General features: G+C 38.5%; 1 protein-coding gene across 2 annotated transcripts; it reads right to left on the bottom strand.

The window, feature by feature from the left end:
- Nucleotides 1–260: 260 nt before the first annotated feature.
- Nucleotides 261–13,369, bottom strand: LOC118803189 (protein lin-9 homolog). 2 transcript variants are annotated; one of them, XM_036563716.1, is made up of 15 exons: nucleotides 13,158–13,369; nucleotides 12,369–12,401; nucleotides 12,225–12,280; nucleotides 12,025–12,135; nucleotides 9,871–9,995; nucleotides 9,662–9,787; nucleotides 6,969–7,129; nucleotides 5,818–5,951; nucleotides 5,517–5,636; nucleotides 4,914–4,988; nucleotides 2,982–3,062; nucleotides 2,687–2,812; nucleotides 1,850–2,032; nucleotides 686–783; nucleotides 261–561 (listed from the first exon to the last, which is right to left on the bottom strand). In XM_036563716.1, the coding sequence occupies exons 1-15, from the start codon at nucleotides 13,186–13,188 to the stop codon at nucleotides 456–458; spliced, it is 1,566 nt and encodes a 521-aa protein (XP_036419609.1). In that variant the 5' UTR covers nucleotides 13,189–13,369; the 3' UTR covers nucleotides 261–455. The 2 variants fall into 2 exon arrangements, with proteins under 2 accessions (XP_036419609.1, XP_036419610.1); XM_036563717.1 differs by having other exon boundaries at nucleotides 494–561; nucleotides 686–731.
- Nucleotides 13,370–22,881: the final 9,512 nt, after the last annotated feature.

The raw sequence follows: 22,881 nt of genomic DNA on the forward strand, positions 1-22,881 counted from the left end.
TGGCATTAAATGTTTGGAAATCTGGTTCCGATTACCTTAGCATTGAACTATTCTGACTTGTTTTTTTCTTGTTTCTCTACCACAGAGTTTTGCCACTCTGAATGACCTTTTATTTCCTAACGTTTTATTACAAATGTTAAACTGAAGGAAAAGGGTTATTGGTAACTTTTTAACTGTGACCAAAATAGAGATTTTTCTCTTATGTAGGTTTTTTGAGAATGTATATTTGCATGAAATAAAACCATCCAAAACAATTCACGTGTGTTATGGCCTTTTTAATCAATCAGTCTCAACAACCCAGAACTGGAAAAATGCACAAAGCCAACATAAAGCATGAAAAAATAAATAAATAACAAAAATCATCAAATGACATTCAGCTGAGTAAAAATCAGCATTACACTGCAGGAAGTGCAGTGCAATAGCAATGAGTGTTCTTGCAGATTCGGTGGCACATCTCAGATTGTCCCAGTGCAATTAGCAGTGAAGGCGTGGAGGTTTCCTGTTTGACAGAGACCACTCTGGATGTGAGCTACGTGGATCTCCACATTGTTCTGAAAGCAGCTGGACAAGAAAGTAAAACATTTTAACATCACAACCAGGCGTAACTGGTCACCTTGCCCAAACAAACTGCCTGAACAGGTTTGCAATGGAAATCTAACAGAGGCAGGTTTGAAGATGTACTTACCGGACATTGGAGCTGTCAAGGGAGCTCTTTATGTCATTCAGCGATTCTGTTAGGGATTTAAATTCAAATGAGTTTAAATCATCTCCTTCTGCCAAGGACTGCAAGTGAAAGAAAGGGAAAGAAATACTGGAATTACAATTGATTCATGTTGAACAAACATTAGCAATTCATTAAATGTGGCTTTGTGTCATTTCACACAGCTTTTTTGGTTAAGGGTCTAAACAGTTTATTAAAACAGATTATAATGACCTTAACATACTGAGGATAGCCATGGTATCTTTTTTTTGCACTCAACGGATTAACAATCCCCGTCTTATTTACTACACATAATCTGGCAGCCTCTCTGAGGTGCATGGGTTTTTGTTACTTCATGGCATCTCACTTTAACAACTCTTACTGCTTAACGCACTTTGTTTCTCCCTCCATTTGACACTGAACTGATTAAGGTAAGAACAGTTAGCAGATATTTTGGATATGCTGACATTACAAGCCTGTCAATCATTTCAGTCAGTTCTATTCTGCCTGCACTGATGGTTCACATTCTGACGAGACCGCTGTCACTGCAGATGCACAGCAAGCACAAAGGGTGTGGATCATTTGTATGATGTTACTGTTTCGGATGCGTGCAAGAGGGTTGTTTTAGGGTACAGGTGTTCACACAAAAGACAGACATGGGTAACATACAAAAATAAATGTAACCCATGAACAGAGAAAAAGACTAGATCTGAGTAAAATCTGAATTGAGTAGGCTCAAGGCTCATTATGTAAATGAAGCCGAAGTGGTTTAAATCTTATTTGAAAAGATCTTGGTGTTCAAACAGTTCAGAAAAAAAAAACAGTGTCACAAAGCCAAAAAAAAATTGTCACTTGACCTGTAATTTGGATGTAAATTTTGATGACTTGCAGTTTCAAAGAAGGTAACAAATATTAAACCTCTATAAAATATTGGTGCCTAACTTTTCACATGATCCCATTTCCTGGCAAAGACCCAATTATTTGGAACAATATCTCCTTTGAGTCTTCCTTGGCACTGTCCAAATGTACTTCCTGTTGTTACCCAAGCTGTACACAAATATTTCTCTAAATTTTGTTTTTACCTGAGGTAAGCATGATGAGTTTTTAATTTTGACCCAGAGGTCTATATCTACAAAGTTTGCACTTCACCTTTATTTGTAGCAGCAGTGTGGTGAGGTTGGTGATGAGCTGGGTCAAGTTCTGGCTGTGGACATAGCGCTGGCCGCTGGGCAGCTCGTTGGCTTGCCTGACGATCTCCTGAGCCTCTCCCTCACAGCGGCGCCTCAGTGCTGTGGATGGATCATTTGCAAAGGGACACTGCTCTGGAAGTAGCTGAACCAGACAAAGATAGCAACACTAGCTTTAGATGGAGTAACAAATTTATGGAAGGACCAGTAAGCCCTGACATTTGTCATGAATACCAACTTTAATAAACTGTAATAAAATAATTACAGATAATTAGAAATGTCTTCCAATACAAAATCATATGGTTCAAATGAAGCAGTTTTACTTAATCTGTGCTTTAGTGACTGATGTGATTATCAGTTGTTAACTGTGATTGGTCTTGTGATGACTGTCAGCTATCAAACTCAGAGTCTTAAGTAACAAATATTCTAGCACTAGCTACTAAATGTAAGGTTTGAATGCATTTTATGTTTTTGTTATTTTAAGATGGTGTTTTGTGTTCAAGTTCACCAGTTCAGCTTATGTTGTTGTGAAGAAGTCTTCAGAACTGAGTGATCTGCCTGACTTCAGAAGGTATCATTTTAACATAAAACAAGCAACTTCAAAGCAATAGCAGCACTTTTTATTGATATGCAGAACCTTAGCATCTGTAAATTTTATTGGCTGACCAATTTATTGGTCAGGCTCTAGAAACATGATTGCAATATCAAAAAACATCATACAGAACCACTGTGTCAGGTTCAAAACTCTGCATTCCCCAAAGTTATTATAAGATAAGACACAGAATGCTATGGAACTTACCTTAAATGAATACTGCTGGACCTCATTTAAGACTTTATTAAGAGCTTTGTTCAACTGCTCCACATCTAGCACAATGCTGGCATACTTCTTTTGAAATTCCAACTTCAATGGCTCTGAGTAGGATTTCTGTTAAAAATAAAAAGCTTAATAAATAAACGCTGAAACATAATCCTACTACATTGCCAAAGGAGTTCTGAAGCAAACAGCAGGGCATTTAATAGATGAGGTTATAGAGAAAACAAACTGACATCAAGTGTGCTTTCTGTACCATCTGCTGGTGTGTTCACATTCTGACCTGTTTTTCCGCCTCTGTGTTCATCTCTCTTAACTGCTTGATATGGTCTTTCTTAATTGATAGGATTTTTGATAATCGAGTCTAGGAGAGAAAAAATATGTTAATTTCATTGTTAATTTTAACACAAATTAGATTAAGAAAACAGAAAGACACCAACTAACCCTCGTTTATCAGTCACTTTTAACACTGCATCACAGGTACCTTCATGGCCAGAGCACAGAAGAGCTTCACACTAAGATGGCACTTACTAGTAAAACCCAACCCAGGGGGCCATTTCACTTCAAAAGCATGTTATTTCTTTATACAAAGGCACACTAGAGAACCCTTTAAAAAAAGGGAAGTCTACTGCCAAAGAACTCTTATCTGGTGTCATTAGGTTGGACACATGCACCACCTTCTGTTTACCGTTCCATAGAGCATCTACAGGCTATTTCTTAACAGCCATACAAGACTTGCATGCTTACTTAGAACGGTGTACAACCTCAAATGTCCTCGTCAACTGAACTGAACGCCAGATTAAATAATCCCATTGGTAGCCTTGATACGCTATGATATGCGTTATCTAACTGGGGACTTGCACAGCCTGCTCTCCATTATGCACCACATCATCAGTCTGTGGTCTCACAGCACCAACTTGTGGACCGTAGGTACAACTACAAAACACTCACAACTGAATGAGATGCTCAGAACTAATAATTATGTGCAGTCTCATCTGAAGCCCAAAAAGTGTGTTACATCTCACCAGTCTTTGGCTTAGGTGATGTTGCTACATAGGGAAAAGTGGAGCTCTGGGCCTCTGATGCCTATTTTGTCCATTTCTTTGCTCTGAATTTAATTAACAGGAAGTGCAAAAACAGACCTTGCTTCATATCCATCCAGGGACTGGTTTGTGGTGAACAATTATGCAAGACACGTTACCACACAACCTATCAACAATGATCAAAGTTCTGCTTTTTTGGCCTTACTCTCTCTGGCTTGGTTCGGGTGCATTTCCCACACGAGAGGCATCTTTACGAACAAATGCAGTGCATAAGTGGCCAAGGATGTGTTCGCTGTCAGGCTGAGCCACACACATACAGTCAGTTTTGCACCTGTTACCCAGGGGTTATCTGCAGCAGATGGAGTTTAGCTCCACACGTTTGTACTTGTGTTCTCATCATTAGCTACAATAAGAAGGGCCACGGCTGTGAATTCTGAGACTGCTTCAGATAGAGGCCTTAACTGCTTTATGCTGCCAGTAAAGAACAGCCGGTGTAATGCAGCCATACATTTCCATAGGCAGTAGCTTTGACATAGTGTTGAAACGACTGATATACAGGGGACTTTACAGAGGAGTTAAATACTACCATTTCAAATTCACTTCTTCAAGATACACAGTTGCTTTTACACACCGTCTTTACAGAAAAGCAAAAGGATTTAACACCTCTCAGTAGCCTCACATGTGGAACCTGAGGGGGTGTATACAGCAGGGGTAGGGAACCATTGTCCTTTAGGGCCGAATTTCTGCACAGTTTGGTGATTTGTCTTGCCAGACACACCTGATTCAACATATCACTGCCATACTGCCATATTTAGCTGGTACATTAGAGCAGGGAAAACTCCAAATTATGTCAGCCCTCAGTTCCCCGCACCAGTACACAGCAAGCCAATGGCCAATTAACTGGCACAGTTCTACATAGGCTTCACAGGTCATCACTCTGAGACCAGTATGGAAGCACAGTCTGGAAACCTGAATCAGTATATGACACAGCGTTTGTGTCTTTATTCAGGAAACTGGGGTTTATATGTATAACCCATGATGTTTTGGGGGAACAGGTTCCCTGCTCTAAATGCAATAAGTAACATTCATACAAAGTTCAAAACTCTGTTGTAGGCATGCAATGCTACGAAGGACTGTGTTGTATTAGACATAAGAACCATGTATTTGCTTACAACTTGGACAAGAAATTTGACAGGAAATCCACCAAGAGTGTCATCCTCTGTTCCTGATAATTTGCCCCATGGAGACTGATCCAGCCCAGAGTCACAGCCATAGTATGTGAAAAACAAACAGAACATTCAGATCAACACTCAAAATATTCAACCAGTATTGACAACATATCATTCATCTGTCTCTCTTTAGCCTATATTCTCTTGAACCAGTTTGTAATAATAATAATAATAATAATAATCAGCGGATTACTTCAAAAATTATATAGTAAATAACAGCAACCCTTACCTTTAGTTAATAAACTATTTCCATTCTCTTCTGTAATTTATGACCCCAATTACACATGCACTATTTTTGTGGATTTCCCTGTGCTCTCCCCATTGCCCCCTTATCGGTAATCAAAATTATTGTGTATTATTGTTTTTTCAGTTAAAATGAAATTTTTTTCCACTTAGAGATTTATTGTATTCAATGTACTTTATTTACTTAATTTAGTTTTAATCTTTATGCTAAAAAAATATTTTGTGCTACAACACCATCAGTAATTGTTCAATACTTCACGTACAGCCCTATATAAGACGGTGCTAAGATTATGGCAGTCCTACCATGAACTCTGCAGATGTAGAATAAGGCGTCTGTGTCGGGGTCTGTGGGACTTTATTCTGAATAGGCCTTCGCTTCTCAGCAAAGGCTGTGAGTGGCATAGTTTCAGGAGGCTCGCTGCTCTGAAATGGGCCAAACGGCAGATTTAAAGGAAAAAAAAAAAACATTTAAACAAGAAAACATTGAAGAAATTGCAATTTATGCAGTTTACATGAGTACTTAACATTACGATTACATACAACTGACATTACACATAATTTGTGGTATTGGTAAAATAATGATAAAAGTTTACCAGATACTTACAAGCACTTCATAATCTGGAATTGTGTGGGTTCCTGAACCACTGCGCTCAAAAGTTACTCTGTATGTAGAAGTACTGGTGTCTACTGCATCTATTTGTCCAGTGAAAAGACCATCAAGGGATCCCCTTAGGCGAGCTAAAACACAAAAGGCTCTTTTACGCACACGCTTAATCACTTTTCACTTAATAGGTGTCCGATCACTGATTCTCTTTAACGAGAATAAAGGGGACCCACCATTTCAAACAGAATTGCAAAGCTAAATGTTCTTGATGCCTTGCAAGAGAATGAATTATCATCCTTTACTGTTTGGTCTGAGCACTAAAAGCATGATAACTGCAAGGGGAAAAAAAAAAACCCCAAAAAAAAACAAAACACAGTTTCAAGAGCTGCAGTGACAAAATGTTGCCCTGGATGTTCAAAAACTGTAACGCATTTAGTTTGTTGTTTGAAAGAACTGTTTGACGAATAAATGAATTAAAGTGGAATTTAAACTTAATTTTGGACAGCTAATTGATTTACAATTGATAATTTTCTTTGAATTCAAAAAAAATATTCAGCTAAATGCTCAAAGAACTATTTTGCCATTGCTTCAAACCCTCAAATCAGCTGAGCCAAAATCTAGATCCCATGTATCAAACACAAGATCTGCGCGCCATATCAGGCCCGCAGCACAATTCTATCCGGGCCGCAAAATGAATGTTCTCTCTTAATATTAGTCCATTTCACAATGCACTGCACTACAATCCACAGCATACACCGTCTATAGGACAGCAGTTACACCTCAACTCTACACAATTCTTTACAGTTCTTCACAAGTCCACACCAGTCATATCACCACCAGCTGCATTTCAATATAAACACTCAGCTGAGCAGCTCAGAAACTAATTGACTTAATTAATGAACAGAACTAATGAACTTATAGCAAAGAAAAATGCCAGGTGTCTAGATCAAGCACACAGGTAGGTTTAAAATACCTACCTCCTAGGGACTTTTCAAGAGGTTTACTAGTTATATGTAGCTTGAGTTTGACACCCCTGATCTAGATGATCAAAGGAAAAAAGTCCTTGATTATCTGAAGTGACGTTTTATGGGGAGAAAAACAACATAAAACCTCACCTCAATGAGATAATTAAGGACTACTAAGGCACTTACCAGTGACTTTAGTTCCAATGACTAGAGGCAGTGGAATGTGGTCAGGCAGGTCACTGCAGTCAGATATGTCTGTAAATGTCCTCCTCTGCTGCAGGAACCTTATCTTTTGTCGTCGATGATTCAAAGCTGCCCTCTCTTCCTCCAGGAAAGCTGAGGAACACCTGCTCAAAGAAATTTTTGGACGTTGACAGTTATTTTATTTGTTTACCACAGCATATTGGACGTGAAATTAAATAACAAAGATAAGCTCAAAGTGCAGCACTTCCAGCTTTAATTTTAGGATATTTAGATAAAAGACTTAAGAGCAGAGTTGATCAGCGCAGTCGTTTGGCGAAAGCACAACTGACTTGGTAACATAACTTCCCTAACTCTTGCGCACACATCTACATCAGTAGACTTTAATAGAGTCTGCACAGATTTTGGTGCAATGTGCTGTCTACTGTGGCCTATTAACAGTACCTGCCTGAAACAACGCATTTATTTGATGAGAGTACATTTATTGTGAAAGAGAGACTGTCTTTAAAGTAACTGACAAGGAAATCTTTAGAATTTTAATGATGAGAATAATAATAAGAAAAATTATATAGACTTCAATGCAAGCTAAATACTTGTACTTGTCACACATCATAGCCTGAATTAAAGGCTTTCATGTGGAGCCCATCTCATGAAGCAAGTTCAACAGAGACAGAGCTCCTCACTAAGTTTCAGCTTCACAAAATCTAACAAATAGAATGCCGGTTAACTCATTTAATGAAGACAATTATCTTCTCTGTTAACCTAGGTTTAGATACTCTAGTTATAAATGAGTACTTGTGCGCATGCACATACAAGCGTGATGTTAATGACAGTTAATCATGTGAAACATAAGAAGTCCTTCAAAGAAGAACTGATTGATGCCACAAACTTCAAAGACAAAACCACCTCCACCTCCGTCAGTCCCTGATTGGTCAGAAGCTCACCCTGACTGGTCTAAGAGCTGTTTGTGATATGAAATCCTGAACTTAAACTGCTCTAGAGGAGGTTAAGCATGCAGTATAAGTTGCCATGGTGATGTACTTCGATAAAAAGTGATCCACCATTATGAGACAGAAAATCCAGTGTTAGATTGAACTAAGCTTAAAGTTAGCTGGCTAAGCCATGTATCCTGCTTTTATACTGTGTGGACACTCCACGTACTGTATTCTTATTATATTCCAATGTTTAGTGTTAGTACTTAAACATTTTTAATGTATGTTTACTGTGTGTTTGCAGGAATTTTGTTCCTGTAAATTTAAAATCGGCTATAGGTATCCTTGTCTATTAATAACAAGTGTCAGCATCGCCCCAGAAAAACACATCAGTCTGGTGCTTATCATGTACGGATGCACCTGCACTTGTAAGAGAAATACACCCTTATATTCTTACAACACGTAGCAGCAATCGCATATGCCACTGCCTTGTCTGACAAGCCCAGAAAAGTGTCAATATCCTGTGGAAAATAGGGAGTTTCCTGATGGATCTCGTAACGTATATATACAGATCAGCGATAACATTAAAACCACCTCCTTGTTTCTACACTCACTGTCCATTTTATCAGCTCCACTTACCATATAGGAGCACTTTGTAGATCTGCAGTTACAGGCAGTCCATCTGTTTCTCTGCATACTTTTATCCTCCTTTTACCATGGTCAGGATCCCCACAGGACCACCACAGAGCAGGTATTTTTTGGGTGGTGGTCTCAGCACTGCAGTGACATTGACGTGGCAGTGGCGTGTTAATGTGTGCTGCACTGGTATGAGTGGATCAGACAGCAGTGCTGATGGAGTTTTTAAACACTGTATCCATATATTGTCCACTCTATTAGATATACCTACTTTGCTGGTCTACCTTGTAGATCTAGCATGTCAAACTGGGGACCTTCAGGGCCAAAGTGCTGTGAAGACTAGCATTTAGCTGATGAGCTGAATTAGGTGTGTTTAATGAGGCAGTGTGCTGAAGTCTGTAGTGTTTTGCCCATGATGACTGGAGCCTGACACGTGTTGAAGACGTACAGTCAGAGACAATAGCTCATCTGTTGCTGCACAGTTTGTGTTAGTCATCTTTTAGTGCTTCGTCATCACAGGACGCTGCTGGCTGGATATTTTTGGTTGGTGGACTATTCTCAGTCCAGCAGTGACTCCGAGATGTTTAAACTCCTGTAGTGTTGTGGTACGAGTGGATCAGACACTCATACCAGTTCCAGCCACTCCAACACACCACCATCATGTCAATGTCACTGCATTGCTGAGAATGATCCACTACCCAAATAATACCTGCTCTGTGGTCATCCTGTGGGGTCCTGATCAATGAAGAACAGAGTAAGAAGGGGGCTAACAAAGAGAAACATATGGACTACAGTCTGTAACTACAGAACTATAAAGTGCAACTATATAAGGGGAGCTGATAAAATAGACAATGAGTGTAGATACAAGGCAGTGGTTTTAACAGTATGGATGATTGGTGTATAAAATACTAAAAGTAATGTAAGACAAAATCTAAAATAGTTCCAATCTTGTGATGTACTTTTTACATTGCCATAACTATGTACAATTTAAAACTGACAAACTACAATAAGAAAGATTTAACATGATATAATACCCATACTGAAAAAAAAACACATAAGAGGAAAGTCAGTATAATGCTATAACATAAAAAAAGAACTAAGAGTTTCTACCTCCTAGGCTTCCCCATAAGTCTTCTGATTGTTGACCATTCAACTCGTGTCAGCTTTCTTGTTTTAAGATATGGGAAGGATTCATTTAGACAGAGGCAGAAGTCATTGTCTCCCTCAAATAAAGCTCTGTATGAAGAGTAAAAAATGTGTTAATTATATCTCCTGAAGACAAGGAAATGATACGAAGACAAATATTTGATGCCACATACCGGTCAATGTTTGAATAGAACCATTCATATATGCACCACTTGTGTGCTTTGGGTAGTTTCAGCAAGTTGCGCAGTCTCAAACCAAGCTCCTGTGTTGATTTTCTGTCAAGAAAAGCTGAGAATTTCTGAAGGAACAAATCACACAAATAAAATCAATGCTATACGAGATCTCATTTCAGTGCACTGGAATTGAACAAAACAATTATTTGAAAGGCAAATTAAACATAGTACAAAATAGGGGTGGGAATCTCTAGGCACCTCACGATTCGATTATGATTCACAGGGCTGCAATGCGATCATAAACGATTATCGATGCATCTTGATGCATGTTTTTTTCTATACAGGATTTCTTTTTTCTCACTGTGTGACAACTTGGTACTTTTAAAGCAAAGTACTTGTAATGATCCATAACGAATTTACTTCCAATATCTTTTATTAATAAAACAAGTGGAGGTGATGTGGGAAGTGGAAGACTCTCATTCACTGCTCTTGTTTGGAGCACGAGACTCAGGCTGCCACTCATCTGTGATAAAACGTGCAGTTACAGTGAAATAAGATAAATAAAGATAAATTAAATCCTGTGGCTAAGGATGTCTAAGCATCACAGTACAGCTATCCTACCCTTTTTCTTCAGTGATTCCATGACTTTGTTTTGGTCTCGCTGTAGAGAGCGGGGGTCGTTGTATCAGTAAAATATCTTCGAGACGGGAAGCTGTATCTCGGCTCCAAAGTGGGCAACATAGTGCCAAAGCCCTGGTTCTCAACGACTGAGTACGGACGCAAATCCTTGGCAATAAAAGTTGCGACAGAGTTTGTAAATCGCTTCACCCTTTACAAGCTGGGTGAAAGCTTACTCGATAGTCCTCTGGTTGGTAGCAAGTACAACCGGACGGAGAACAAGTGGAAACATGTAATATGGTTTCTCATGTTTATCGTTTCTAAAATATTTTAGTTTAGTGTGACACAACTTGCATATAGTATGGCTCCCACCCAGGTCCCTTTTCCCCTTCAACTTACAAGAAGCCAAAGTGCTTCCATACACTAGGGTCAGCAACAAATGTCTTTTACTGCCTTGTTGTGGCTCTACAGCAGAATAGGATTTTTAGGTAAAAATAAAATAATCCTCTTTTGCAGTAAAATAAAGCTCTGCTGATAGTTCAAACACTGTTTTAATGATAGATGGCTTTAAACGCTGCTAATTCGCCCTATAACCCTGAAGGGTGGCGTGCAGACTGCAGGTAGCATAGCAATGCAGGCAGCATAGCAATGCAGGTAGCATAGCAATGCAGACAGTCTAGCTAGCAGCTAACGAAACAGCAAAGAGAAAGATTTAAGACGAACGTTTGGAGACTAATGGACTTGTTTGCATTTACAGGCACTGCAGTTGGTTTCCTGGTACGTTAATTCTGCAACGAGAAATGTTAAACACTAAGAAGTTGCGAAGCTGAAGTCAGCTTCTCTTTCGAATTTCCCCATTCCACCTTAAATGGGGCCGCATTTACATTCAGGCAGAATTTAAGGTGGAACAGGAAAATTCAAACAAGTAGCTGGCGAATGAGAAGCTGACTTCAGCCTCGCAAAACAAGCGAACGCTGAGAGACATTTTACAAGAAACTGTTCTACTTTTGTGGAAGTTTCTTGCTGGTGATGGGAGGAAAGAGGCTATAGGAAAGGTTAAAGCTGAGCAAAGTAAGTCTTCGTTTTCGTTTATATTTTTTTGCCTATGCTAGGACATTAGCACATACTGAGACATACTGGACATCAAATGTTGCGGCTCCCAAGGTGGTTTGATTTTTGTTGAAAGGACAAAATGGTTCTTCTCAGCATTTGGGCTGTCGACTCCTGAAGTAACCTAGCTGTTAATGCAGAGGGTGACAGCTGGATTTCATACTCATCCGTTTGTGTTTTTGTTATGTGCTCACCACAGAATGTCTGGGCGCTGCACTTCCGTACTTCCAAATTCCGCCTTTTGCATTCTGTCAACGTTACGTTATCAATTAAAATTTAGAAAATCAATTTTTTGACATTTGTGAATCGATTCAGAATCGTCCACGTCGGCATCGCAATGCATCTAAGAATCGATACCCCCCCACACCCCTAGTACAAAATGAAAACAACAATTCTGTGTAACTTATATCTGTATTAGAACTGTACCTGTGGTGTAGTTGTTACCCTGTTCTTTTTCCTTAATTTGGAATTAGACAGCCTCTCATCTTCATCATCTTCATCTTCATTTAACAGGAGATTTCTCTTGGAACACACAGCCTAAAATTAATCAGACAAGGACTTTCAAAAGACTGCAAGTGAAAAAATTTACAAGATGTAGGGAAAAATATATATTATTTACACCTTACTTTTCCCACTGATGAATCCTTTTGCCTTGGTGAACTCCAGCTGGCTAAACTTGCTTCTGAGAACATGATTAAGATTTATTTTATAGCTAGTCAGGTGAAATTCAGTTCAATTCCTAAAAATATATAACTTAAGATATGCAATACCTCTAAGGCTCACAAGGGCTTTTGCTGATAATCCTAGTGAACAAAAACAAGCAACAGGATTTTTTCAGTTAGTAAATAAACTATGCAGAAACTGAGCAACAAATGCAGGTCTACCTGTTAAATAAGAAAGCTAACTGGGCAGCCATAATGCAAGAACAAAACAAGCTACCAGAAAACAGCATGCCCTATTTATCGTTAGACATCTGTCGCATTCGTTCTAGTGCTAGCGGATGGATAAACGAAGGCTTCAGGAGAAAAAGGTAGCTTACGCCATTAATTTCGAGAAATGCATTTCCATTAAAATATTCATTAACAATGATACAAGTGAGCACAAGTAAACTAGAAAATACTTTATACTTAAACAATGATCCTGTGCTGGAACACAGAACGGGCTGTTCGGGTAACTTAGTATGCTGCAACAAGATGTCCCATTTTCACTAGCAGACATAATACAGTTATTCTAAGAACCATAGCTAAGGAAAGTATAAATTACTATCTTATTATATGTCGCATAATTACAGTGTTACAGTGCACAAATCTGTCAGGGGACAATTCTTCAGACGAACACGGTGAAGAACGTGAACAGACAGCGAAATAAAGAACTAAGGTTAGCTCAATGTGTTGGGTTAGATCTGCAGCAGCCAGCCAGTCAGCTCGGCAAAACTAAGGAAAACCTAGCTATAAGACAAATCATACTGTACGGAACGTCGTGTGCTGCGATCAATGTAACACGTCGATATAAAAGTCAATCTAAACAGTCTGATTACCAATTGGTGATGAACTACTCACTCTCATCCAGCAAACTCTCAACCTCCGCCATCTTGAATCAGCCGCGCTGTGTTGTCAGACGCTGAGGTGCATTGTGGGGAACAGAGAGGAAGAGGTGAAGGGATCTGATCCGGCCTACTCTGCTCAGTTTCCTGAAGAAGTAGTCTGTAGAAAGTTTCAGACGTTATTAAGAGTGGTGCAGGTAAAGTTACAAGCTCTTTTTGTTTGCAATTTTTACACGAGATTCATAGGTACTTTGCAAATCTACACAAAAAGCACTTATCTGAGGTTTACGTTTCAACACTCGACAATTACGAATGTGATATTTCCCTTAAAGCGACAGTAATTCTAACCCCACTCCAGACAGAACTCCAGAATTCTGTGTGTATTGAAGGTGTGAATTTTAGGTCAGAGAAGGCAAACAATACATTTATGAGAACAAATTTGTTAACTAATAATAATAATAATAATAAAAAAACCCTTGTCAACAGAGAAGAAAAATATGTTCTAAAATTTTACAAAGAGAATTTCATAAGAAACGATAATTCTATCAAATTTTACCAAATGCAAAAGGGGTGAATTTTACAATTTTAAAATATGTTCATCCTTCTATTGGTTTTTGAGGGGAAATTTTCAGTTTAGATACATGTACATGTTGTTTCTGTAATACTGAAACTGTGGAACATATTTTCTTTCAGTGTGAGAAGGTATAAACACTTTGGACATCCTTTCAAAACTGGCTTAGATTCAGTAGATGTAAAATATTGACATGCAGCTATTTAATGAAATGTCTGTGAATGTTGGAGGAGAAAAATATATTTTAATTAATTTTTAGTGAATATTTTCATTGTGTTGCATAAGTGCATAAGTGTTGACATACACAGGTGATTCCCCAGCTTAATATCCAAAAAAAACAAGATCTGTTATGACTTCTGAGTTCAATGTATCAGTTTTCTTCCTTGTTGGTTCCTTGTTCTGCGGTTGTCGCCTAACAAAGTTAAACATAGCCTGTACATCTCAGATGTCTGTCCTGAATGTACACTTTTAACCTAGTGCCATCACACAGTGGTGACTCTATATTTCAAGTATTTTCTTACTATGGATAAACCTTTTAGCTATTATTGTTATTCAATTATCCAGAATTTTAAATGAGTAATATTTGAAGTGACCATATTTGAAGTGTTATGACCAAACATGGGTACACAGTGTCATTGGTACAAAGCACAACATTTTGAACCCAACTTTGAAGCCATAGGAAAATGAAATGAAATGAATAAACCACAGAAATTTGAAGCCTGTGTCCTTTGTTCTGTTTATCAACTAACCTAAGAAAAATGTATTTTTAATTTTTTTTTTTAATTTTAGTGATTTTAGTCATGCTGTTGAAAAAAACAACATCCCAGTATTATCTGAAGTATTTTATGTGAAATACTACAACCCCATTTCCAAAAAAGTTGGGATGCTGTACATAATGTAAATAAAAACAAAATGCAATGATGTGCAAATCATTTAAACTCTATATTTCATTGAAAATAGTACAAAGACAACATATTATGTTGAAACTGAGAAACTTTATTGTTTTTTGAAAAATATATGCCCATTTTGAATTTGATGCCAACAGCATGTTCCAAAAAAGTTGGAACAAAAGGGCTGGTAAAGTTGTGTAATGCTACACCTGGTGGTTGATTGACAACAGGTTAGTGACATGATTGGTATAAAAAAAGCATCCTAGAGAGGCTGAGCCTTTCAGAAGTGAAGATGAGGAGGGGTTCACCACTCTGTGAAAGACTGCACGAGCAAATAGTGCAACAATTCAAGAATAACGTTTCTCAACATAAAATAGCAAAGAACTTTTGCTGTTCACCATCTATGGTACATTATAACATTAAAAGATTCCAAGAATCTGGAGAAATCTCTGTATGCAAGGGACATGGCCAAAAACCCATTTGCTGGCCATGATCTTGGGGCCCTCAAGTGGCATGGCATTAAAAACAGGGTTGGGATAGCTACTGAAAAATTTGTAGTTAGCTACTTTGTAGCTACTTTCCCAAACTTTGTAGCTAGCTACAATTTAGCTACTTTTCCACAAAAAGTAGTGCACTACTTTTTAGCTACTTTCAAAGCTTGACTGTCAGAATGTTTGTGAATCTCCACCTGACACACCAAACAAACCCAACTGATACTGTGAACATGACACTGCATTTAATCATGCGCCAGAAAGAAACATACAATTGAAAAGCTGCAAATATACAAAAAGATCACCAAAAAGTAAGTTTAAGTGTAACCAACAATCAAACTTACACAACCAAATGTGTGATATCCAACAAAAATGTAGATTAAGTAAAGGCAAAGTCAATCATTCCAGGTTTTTCAACAAAAATAACCGGATACAAACCAAACAATTTTGTGCAAAGCATTGTCAACTGTTGAAAGAAACCTCCAATTTAAACATTTCAGCAAAAAATGTAGAGACATGACATTCAGAGTCCTTTGTTAAACTTCAGCAACACTTCAGCCTCAAAATTTTTATCAGTGACCCTGGCTCTGCGGAGTACTATTAATAATAGTCTATTATGAAAATGTTTTTTCCACCTTAGCTGAGGCAGGGGTCAGCAACACGTGGCTCTTTTACTGCCCTGTTACGGCTCCACAGCAGAACTTGATTTTTAGGTAAAATAACAATCATCCTTTGCAGTAAAATAAAGCTCTGCTGATTGTTCTAACACAGTTTTAACAATAAATGGTCTTAAACGCTGGAATTAACGTATAACTGCTAACAGGGCCATAACTAGGATCAGCATTTTTGTGAGGTCCATTTTGCAGAAATGTTACTTACATCTGATTGTGTTTAAAATAGCTACCAAATATGAGTATTACAGCAACAATAAGTTTCTCCTTTTGTTTTTTTTTATTCAATCACTGCTCCTTTTTTACCCATCTATAACTGTTATGCACCTTTTTCTTTCATTTGTTCCTTCTTCATCCCTCCGTTCTTCCATAAACTGCTATTAATGTTCCATAAACCTATTTGACTTCAATTGCCCTGTTTAGGTTTAATTAATCATTTAACTATTTATTTATGTTTATTTTCAGCTAAAAAATACATTAAACCTAATCAGGCGATAGTTTAAAATTGATTTTGTTTCATTTACCTCTCTCTATCTTTGCTTGTCTCTCTTGCATCTCTGTACTCACTGATTATTGTAAAAGCACACATTAAACAGATGTTATAAAAAGGCTGTCTGTACCAAAGCCCAGCTAAAGGGAAAGGCAGCTACTCATAGTTAATGAGACAAAATCTAGTCTAATGTACCTGCTGATTTCTTAATGTTTGCTACATGATACTATACCTTCAATATGCTGGTTAACAGTGAACTTTCTCATGTTGCTTGTAGTATGTTATGAGTAGGTAACACAATATAACCACAATTTCACATCTAATGTAATATAGCCTACTATGGAGCCTGTAGCCTAAACTGAGCAGCTACTGGAGCTAGACTAAAGAATGCTGATTTGGCTAGCCACATCACGAGCAGTCCAAGCAAAAAAAAATGAAATATAGGGTTTTCATTTTGCAATCTTAATGTGTTAATTGTGCTCATAAACTCTCAGCTAGCTACATTTTTGCCATAGCGATGTTATGTGTTAGCTTATAGTAGGTGTGCCGCATACCTGAACATCACAAGAATTCAAAGTTACTCTGGTTCTCTGGGCTGTGTAGCGTCTCGTACAGAGACAAACAGAGCAGGCAGTTCAGTCTATGGCCGAGCCACAGCTGTACTGAGGTCAGCTGAGAACCTCTCTCACTGCTCGCTGTGTAGTTTCATCGCTTTTTGAATCTCATAAAACCCTGAGAGACTTCTCGGAATCCTAACGCTAGGTACGAACATCACAGGCGCTGATTACTGAAGTAATTGTGGACAGCAACATTCAGTAAGCGGTGATTGGAGGGTTGAGAAAAATAACGCGGAGCTTGGCAGATTTTGAGTGACCATAGCGCTCACAGAGAACAAATCAAATTTCATCTAAAAAATGAGGCATTTGAGGCCGTTTTATATTTTTCTTCTTCTTCTCGTTTATTCTTATTTTTCTGCCGTTTCTTTGCCGCGTAACTCGTCCCGCAGTTTTCGAGATATCAACACCGTTCCAATTCCAGATTGTCCGATCTGATTGTGTGAGGCGTGCTTGTATACAGCTTTTTGATGGACGGATTCCGTGTAGCAATGGAATTTTTTTCCCCACAGAGAATGAATGGGATGAAAAAAATGTATGCCAATCTACGGTACTTCTGCTGGCCAGAACGACACCGTTTCGCATACACTGTCTCAGGGCAGGCCCCCAAGCACAAATTCACAGTTGTTCTGACCCGCACTCATCCGTTTGTCGTTTTATTCCATCCCTCGTTTCTCCCATAGAGTCCCATTCATGTTTGAGACCACTCAAACTCTATTACTTCTTTGCCCGACAGTCACCAAAATGTGTGTACTTATTCAGGGCAGGTCCTCAACCTCTAATCCACAGCCATACTCACCCGTACTCCTCTATTTGTCGTTTTTTCATCCCTCATTCCTCCCCTAAAGTCCCATTCATTTTCTAACCCAGCAAAGCCTCAATCTGTCTTTTTACCGACAGCTACCAAAGTACATGTACTCATTCAAGGCAGGTCCCCAAGCTCCAGTCCAAAGTCATATTGACCTGCACTCCTCTATTTGTCATTTTTTCATCCCTCGTTCCTCTCACTGAGTCCTATTCATTTTCGCCAGCACTCAAACTCTATTACTTCTTTGCCCGACAGCCACCAAAATGCATGTTCTCAATCAGGGCACATCCCCAAGCTCTAATCCATAGCCATACTGACCCACACACTTCTGTTTCTCATTTTTTTCATCCCTCGTTTCTCCCATAGAGTCCCATTTATTTTTGGCGAAACCATAGTCCTGTTTTTTCCATTGTGCAACAGACACTGAAATGGATGTACTCACTCAGGGCACATCCCCAAGCTCTATTCCACAGTCATACTGACCCGCACTCCTCTCTCTTTCGTTTTTTCTTCCCTCATTCCTCCTATACAGTCCATTAATTTTCGCCCTCGCCCAAGCCATAATATTTCCTTTGTCCAACAGAAACCAAAATGCATGTACTCTCTGAACAGGTTCTTAAGCTCTAATCCACACCCATATTAGCCCACACTCCTCTCTGTGTCGTTTTTTCATCCCTCGTTCCTCCCATACAGTACCATTCATTTTTGCCCAAACCCAGCCCTGTTATTTACTTTACCCAACAGCCTCCAACATTCAAGTACTCATTCAGGGCATTATATTTTTATCTACATTCTGCGCAGTGTCTCAACTTTTTTGGAAATTGGGTTGTAATTTTGAATTGGAAACATTCAGATTATGGTCTGTCTTATGTTAAAATTATTCAAAGTATATAAATACAGTTTTATTTTAATAATAAATCTTGTCCCTGTGGTATTACAGAAACATTACAGAAGCAAAAAATAACAAAACAGGAATGTTCCTTTTTAAATTACTTCTTGTATGGATACTGCATTATGTCAAAAGAAGAGGTCCGCAGTTAGTGAAATCTCTTTTCATATTTGTGATGTGGCTAATACACTGGCAGCTTCATGTGTCGCAGAAAGATGCATCAGTGGTGTAACTGAGGAAGAATTAAATGATTTTAATATTGAAATAAATTAACATGAATGCAACATGTAAAATGCAACTTTGAAACAAAGGTGGCAGTGGACTATATTTTAGAGAAGCTCCGATCTTAGAAATATTGTCACTAATGTTGGTCAATATAACAGACTATATTTTAGACTTGAGTTGTATATCGTGGTATCAGCAAAAACATGAAGACACAGGAAACTGCATTTTAAAGGCGACTGCTCTTTTATTGAAAAGACAAGATGGACAGACGAGATAGCAGGCAGGTCACTTCTAACTATTCAGCTGTACTTCATGGTAGACAGTAAACCCACACAAACTACCCCATAACCCAGCATAGAAAAACACATCATTAAGCTAACAGCAAAAAAAACTATATAAAAACTATAATATAATAATTCTTACAATAAATCTCTCTCCTATCGCGTACATGGCGCTTTCCATAGCCAGGCCTCCCATGCTCCCATAGCAGCACAAACCAGTAGCAGTAAGCTATAACATTTACATTTGTAACATGTTTGCCATGGCAGTGATAGAATGGCCCTACTAACCTACTTTCACATTGATTATAAAATTCTCTTACTGACTTATAAAGCTGTAAACGAACTCGCCCCTCAGTACCTGAGTGAACTTCTCTCCCATTATGAACCATCACGTCTACTTAGATCACAAGGTGCTGGCTTACTAGTATCTAGAATTAATAAAGTTACGTCAGGGGGGAGAGCATTCTCATACAAAGCCCCCCAGCTTCGGAATAATCTTCCTGTTAATGTTCGGGACTCAGACACAGCCTCAGTGTTTAAGTCTAGGCTAAAAACGTACTTGTATAGTCAAGCCTTTGGTAATTAGTTTTCCCTGTCGGTTCTATACCTGCCAGAGTCTCTGCTGCTCTGCTAACACTGTAATCTGTGATCAGTCACTCATTACAGAACTGACTCTCTGTGTGTTTTTCCTTTCTTTCCTCTTTTTGCCGAGTTGAACAGCTACCCATCCTGTGCGTCTGATGCTACTGCCTCTTCTGCCTTGATCGGGTGTCACTGCTGTCAGCCCTCTGGACTGGCTTGACCACCATTTAGCTTCAAGCTGTACAACGCTGTGCAACCTCACCCTCACATCCTGACCCCACTGATGCTGCTGCTACATAAACTAATCAAATTAATAATTTGCTCCACCTGTTTTCCCCGTTTTTGTACTAGCAATGTTTACTATCCAGTGTTGACCAGAGGAGGATGGGTTCCCCTTCTGAGTCTTGGTTCCTCTCAAGGTTTCTTCCTGTCTCTTAGGGAGTTTTTCCTTGCCACTGTCGCCACTGGCTTGCTCATGGGGGTTTGGACCCGGATTTCTTTTTATAATGCTGATTTTGTTTTGTTTTGTAAAGCTGCTTTGTGACAACACCTGTTGTAAAAAGTGCTATATCAATACACTTGCTTGCTAATCCCTGGTCATTTTACTGCCTTTGGTAATTTCCGTGACCTCTGTATAATATATATATAAATATATATATATATATATATATATATATATATATATATATATATATATATATATATATATATATATATATATATACACTGACTGATTAGTAAAGAGTGATGGCTTCTCCAATTATTGGCTGTCACCAAGTGTGATTGGTCTCCTATTTTTTGCCTGGAAGAGAAGCATGAGAGATCTACATGGGGTATCTGGACTGGCACTGGAATGATGAATGCTGACATGAGAGTCCAGTCATCAACAGGTTTCCACCAGTACCCTCAATTTTGACCATGGCACCACCAGTGAACAATCTCCATCATGCTCTTCCTGCCACACCCACTGTCATGACCCTGCCACACGGAATGTAGTGACTTAACTGGTCATGTATAATGAGCTGAAAGTGGAATCTTCCCCCTACCTGATTTGTGTATGCAGCCTGCTGGTGTCCCCCACTGGCACCAAAGATAATCACTTCCCCCTTTCATAACAACATTCATAACATGTTTGCCACGACAAACATAACTTTTTGAGCTACTCTGATCCCAGATCTATAGGTCTTGACAACAGTGAAATGCAACTACAGACTACAGTTTTGAAAAACAGTTCAAAGCGAATGCACGCTGTACTGTCATTTTCACTGTGATATTCTTCTAACAGTGGTCACTGGTGTTCATGCATCTATTACTCTGGTAGGCATCTAACAGTAGTCAGTGACAGTAACAGTGACAGTAACATTGTAACACTGTTAGTAGTTAGTTGCAGTAAGTGGTTTTCATAGATCTATTTCTCATTTGTTACTCAGATAGGCTCCTAACAGTAGTCATTAGCAATAATTGGTTAATCTAAATACTGCTGTCCGATCTCATTTTTGTTCTTTTGTTTCTGTATCCACTATTGTAGTCAAATGTTATTCTTCATTCATATTGCTCTTGTTGTATTATTGTTTTGCTGTCTGGTGTCAGCCAGAGAAGGATTCAGTCCCCTTTTGAGATGGGGTTCCTCTTAAGGTTTTTTCTTATGTTTCTTATGGAGTTTCCTTGCCTCACTCACCCTTGGCTTGTTTATTTTGGGCTTGGACTCAATTCTTCTGTAAATCTGCTTTGTGACAATGCCCATTGTAAAACCTATATAAATAAATCTTGAATTGAATTGGGGGCAACTTGGTCTTTGCCTTGTACATTGACTTGCTTCTGGTGTTGCCTCCTCTCAGCAATCCTACATCAGCACTATCCTAGATGAGTCCTGTTCTTATTAGTCATCCTCTGTGCTTCACACAATATGTGGTGGTTTGTAGTAATGAAACAGAATGTTACTTGCCTTTTACTTACAAGTGTTGTTGCATAAATTCCAGATGATATGAGAACTGTCATCAGAATCTATGAGAAGTTTCACATTTTCCATGTGATCATGGTGTTTACATTACTTGCTGAGTCACACATGTCCCTTTGTGACTGTTGATATAAAAGGAGTATCCACTGTGCTTGCACACTATCTCTGGCAATAATCCAGTATCCATATAATTACATCTACATGCAGAGCTAGTGGTCTGTGTGAACTGTTTCTCCAAATAGGTGAGTTTTATTTTATTACATCTACATTATGATTTATCAGTGTAGTCACATTACCTATACAGATATATTGAGGTATACTGAAGAGATAATCTCAGCCCATATAAAAAATTTATATCTGATGTGTTAGGAAAAACTGGCTTTGCAATTGTTCTGTGTTTCATTGTGAAGAGTTGTCTTAACTAATTGTCAATGCAAAGTCACTTTACTTTTGGTTATTTTTTCCCTAGAAAAACAGGTTTGAGGCAATTTCCATTGCTGGTTGGCACTGGTTGGTTACATAAAAACATACATAACACCTAATTTAAAAAAAATAAAACTAAAACAAAAAAGATCATTTTAGAAGTAAGCGTAGGACTAGGACACTACACATATAAAACATACAGAATGATCTACTTGGTCTATGTTCCGTTCAAAGATATTCCACATATGATTTCTAACTTTTGTTGAGGAAAAACAGTTGATATCTCTATCTGATGCAAAACATTGAGAATAATAATTCAAATGGTGAATTAAGACAATTATTTTCCATAAACCGTGTAAGTAGCTTTGGTTATTGGGATTTACAAAAATGGATATGTGGAAATTTTAACTAAGGATTAGAAGATATTGCAACAACACGAATTACAATTTTCTGTCATAATGAAACCATTGTGAAAACTCATGTGTAAACAGAGTCTTAAAGTTTACCCAGTTGCTGAATTCATTCAAATGAATACTTTAGATCATGGCAGGCGTCCTTCTGTCGTCTCTGACTTTACATCTACAAGGTGGACCGACAAGGTAGGAGTGTCTAATAGAGTGGACAGTGAGTGGACACACTATGGTTTAAAAACTCCAGCAGCACTGCTGTGTCTGATCCACTCAGACCAGCGCAACACACGCTAACACACCACCACCACATCAGTGTTACTGCGGTTCTGAGAATGACTACCACCCAAATAGTACCTGCTCTGTGAGGGTTCATGGGGGTCCTGACCACTGAAGAAGAGGGTAGAAGGGGGCTAACAAAGTATGCAGAGAAACAGATGG

The sequence above is a fragment of the Colossoma macropomum genome, unplaced genomic scaffold, assembly GCF_904425465.1.
Source record: "Colossoma macropomum unplaced genomic scaffold, Colossoma_macropomum, whole genome shotgun sequence".
NCBI classification, from domain to species: domain Eukaryota; kingdom Metazoa; phylum Chordata; class Actinopteri; order Characiformes; family Serrasalmidae; genus Colossoma; species Colossoma macropomum.

Excerpts from the sequence above, each read along its gene's own strand:
- LOC118803189 (XM_036563716.1), bottom strand. The coding sequence starts at position 13,188 with ATGGCGGAGGTTGAGAGTTTGCTGGATGAGA. Across the intron at positions 9,996-12,024 it reads GGGTAACAACTACACCACAG|AAATTCTCAGCTTTTCTTGA; the intron begins GTACAGTTCTAA and ends TTGTTCCTTCAG. Across the intron at positions 4,989-5,516 it reads CTACATCTGCAGAGTTCATG|TCTCCATGGGGCAAATTATC; the intron begins GTAGGACTGCCA and ends GGGCTGGATCAG.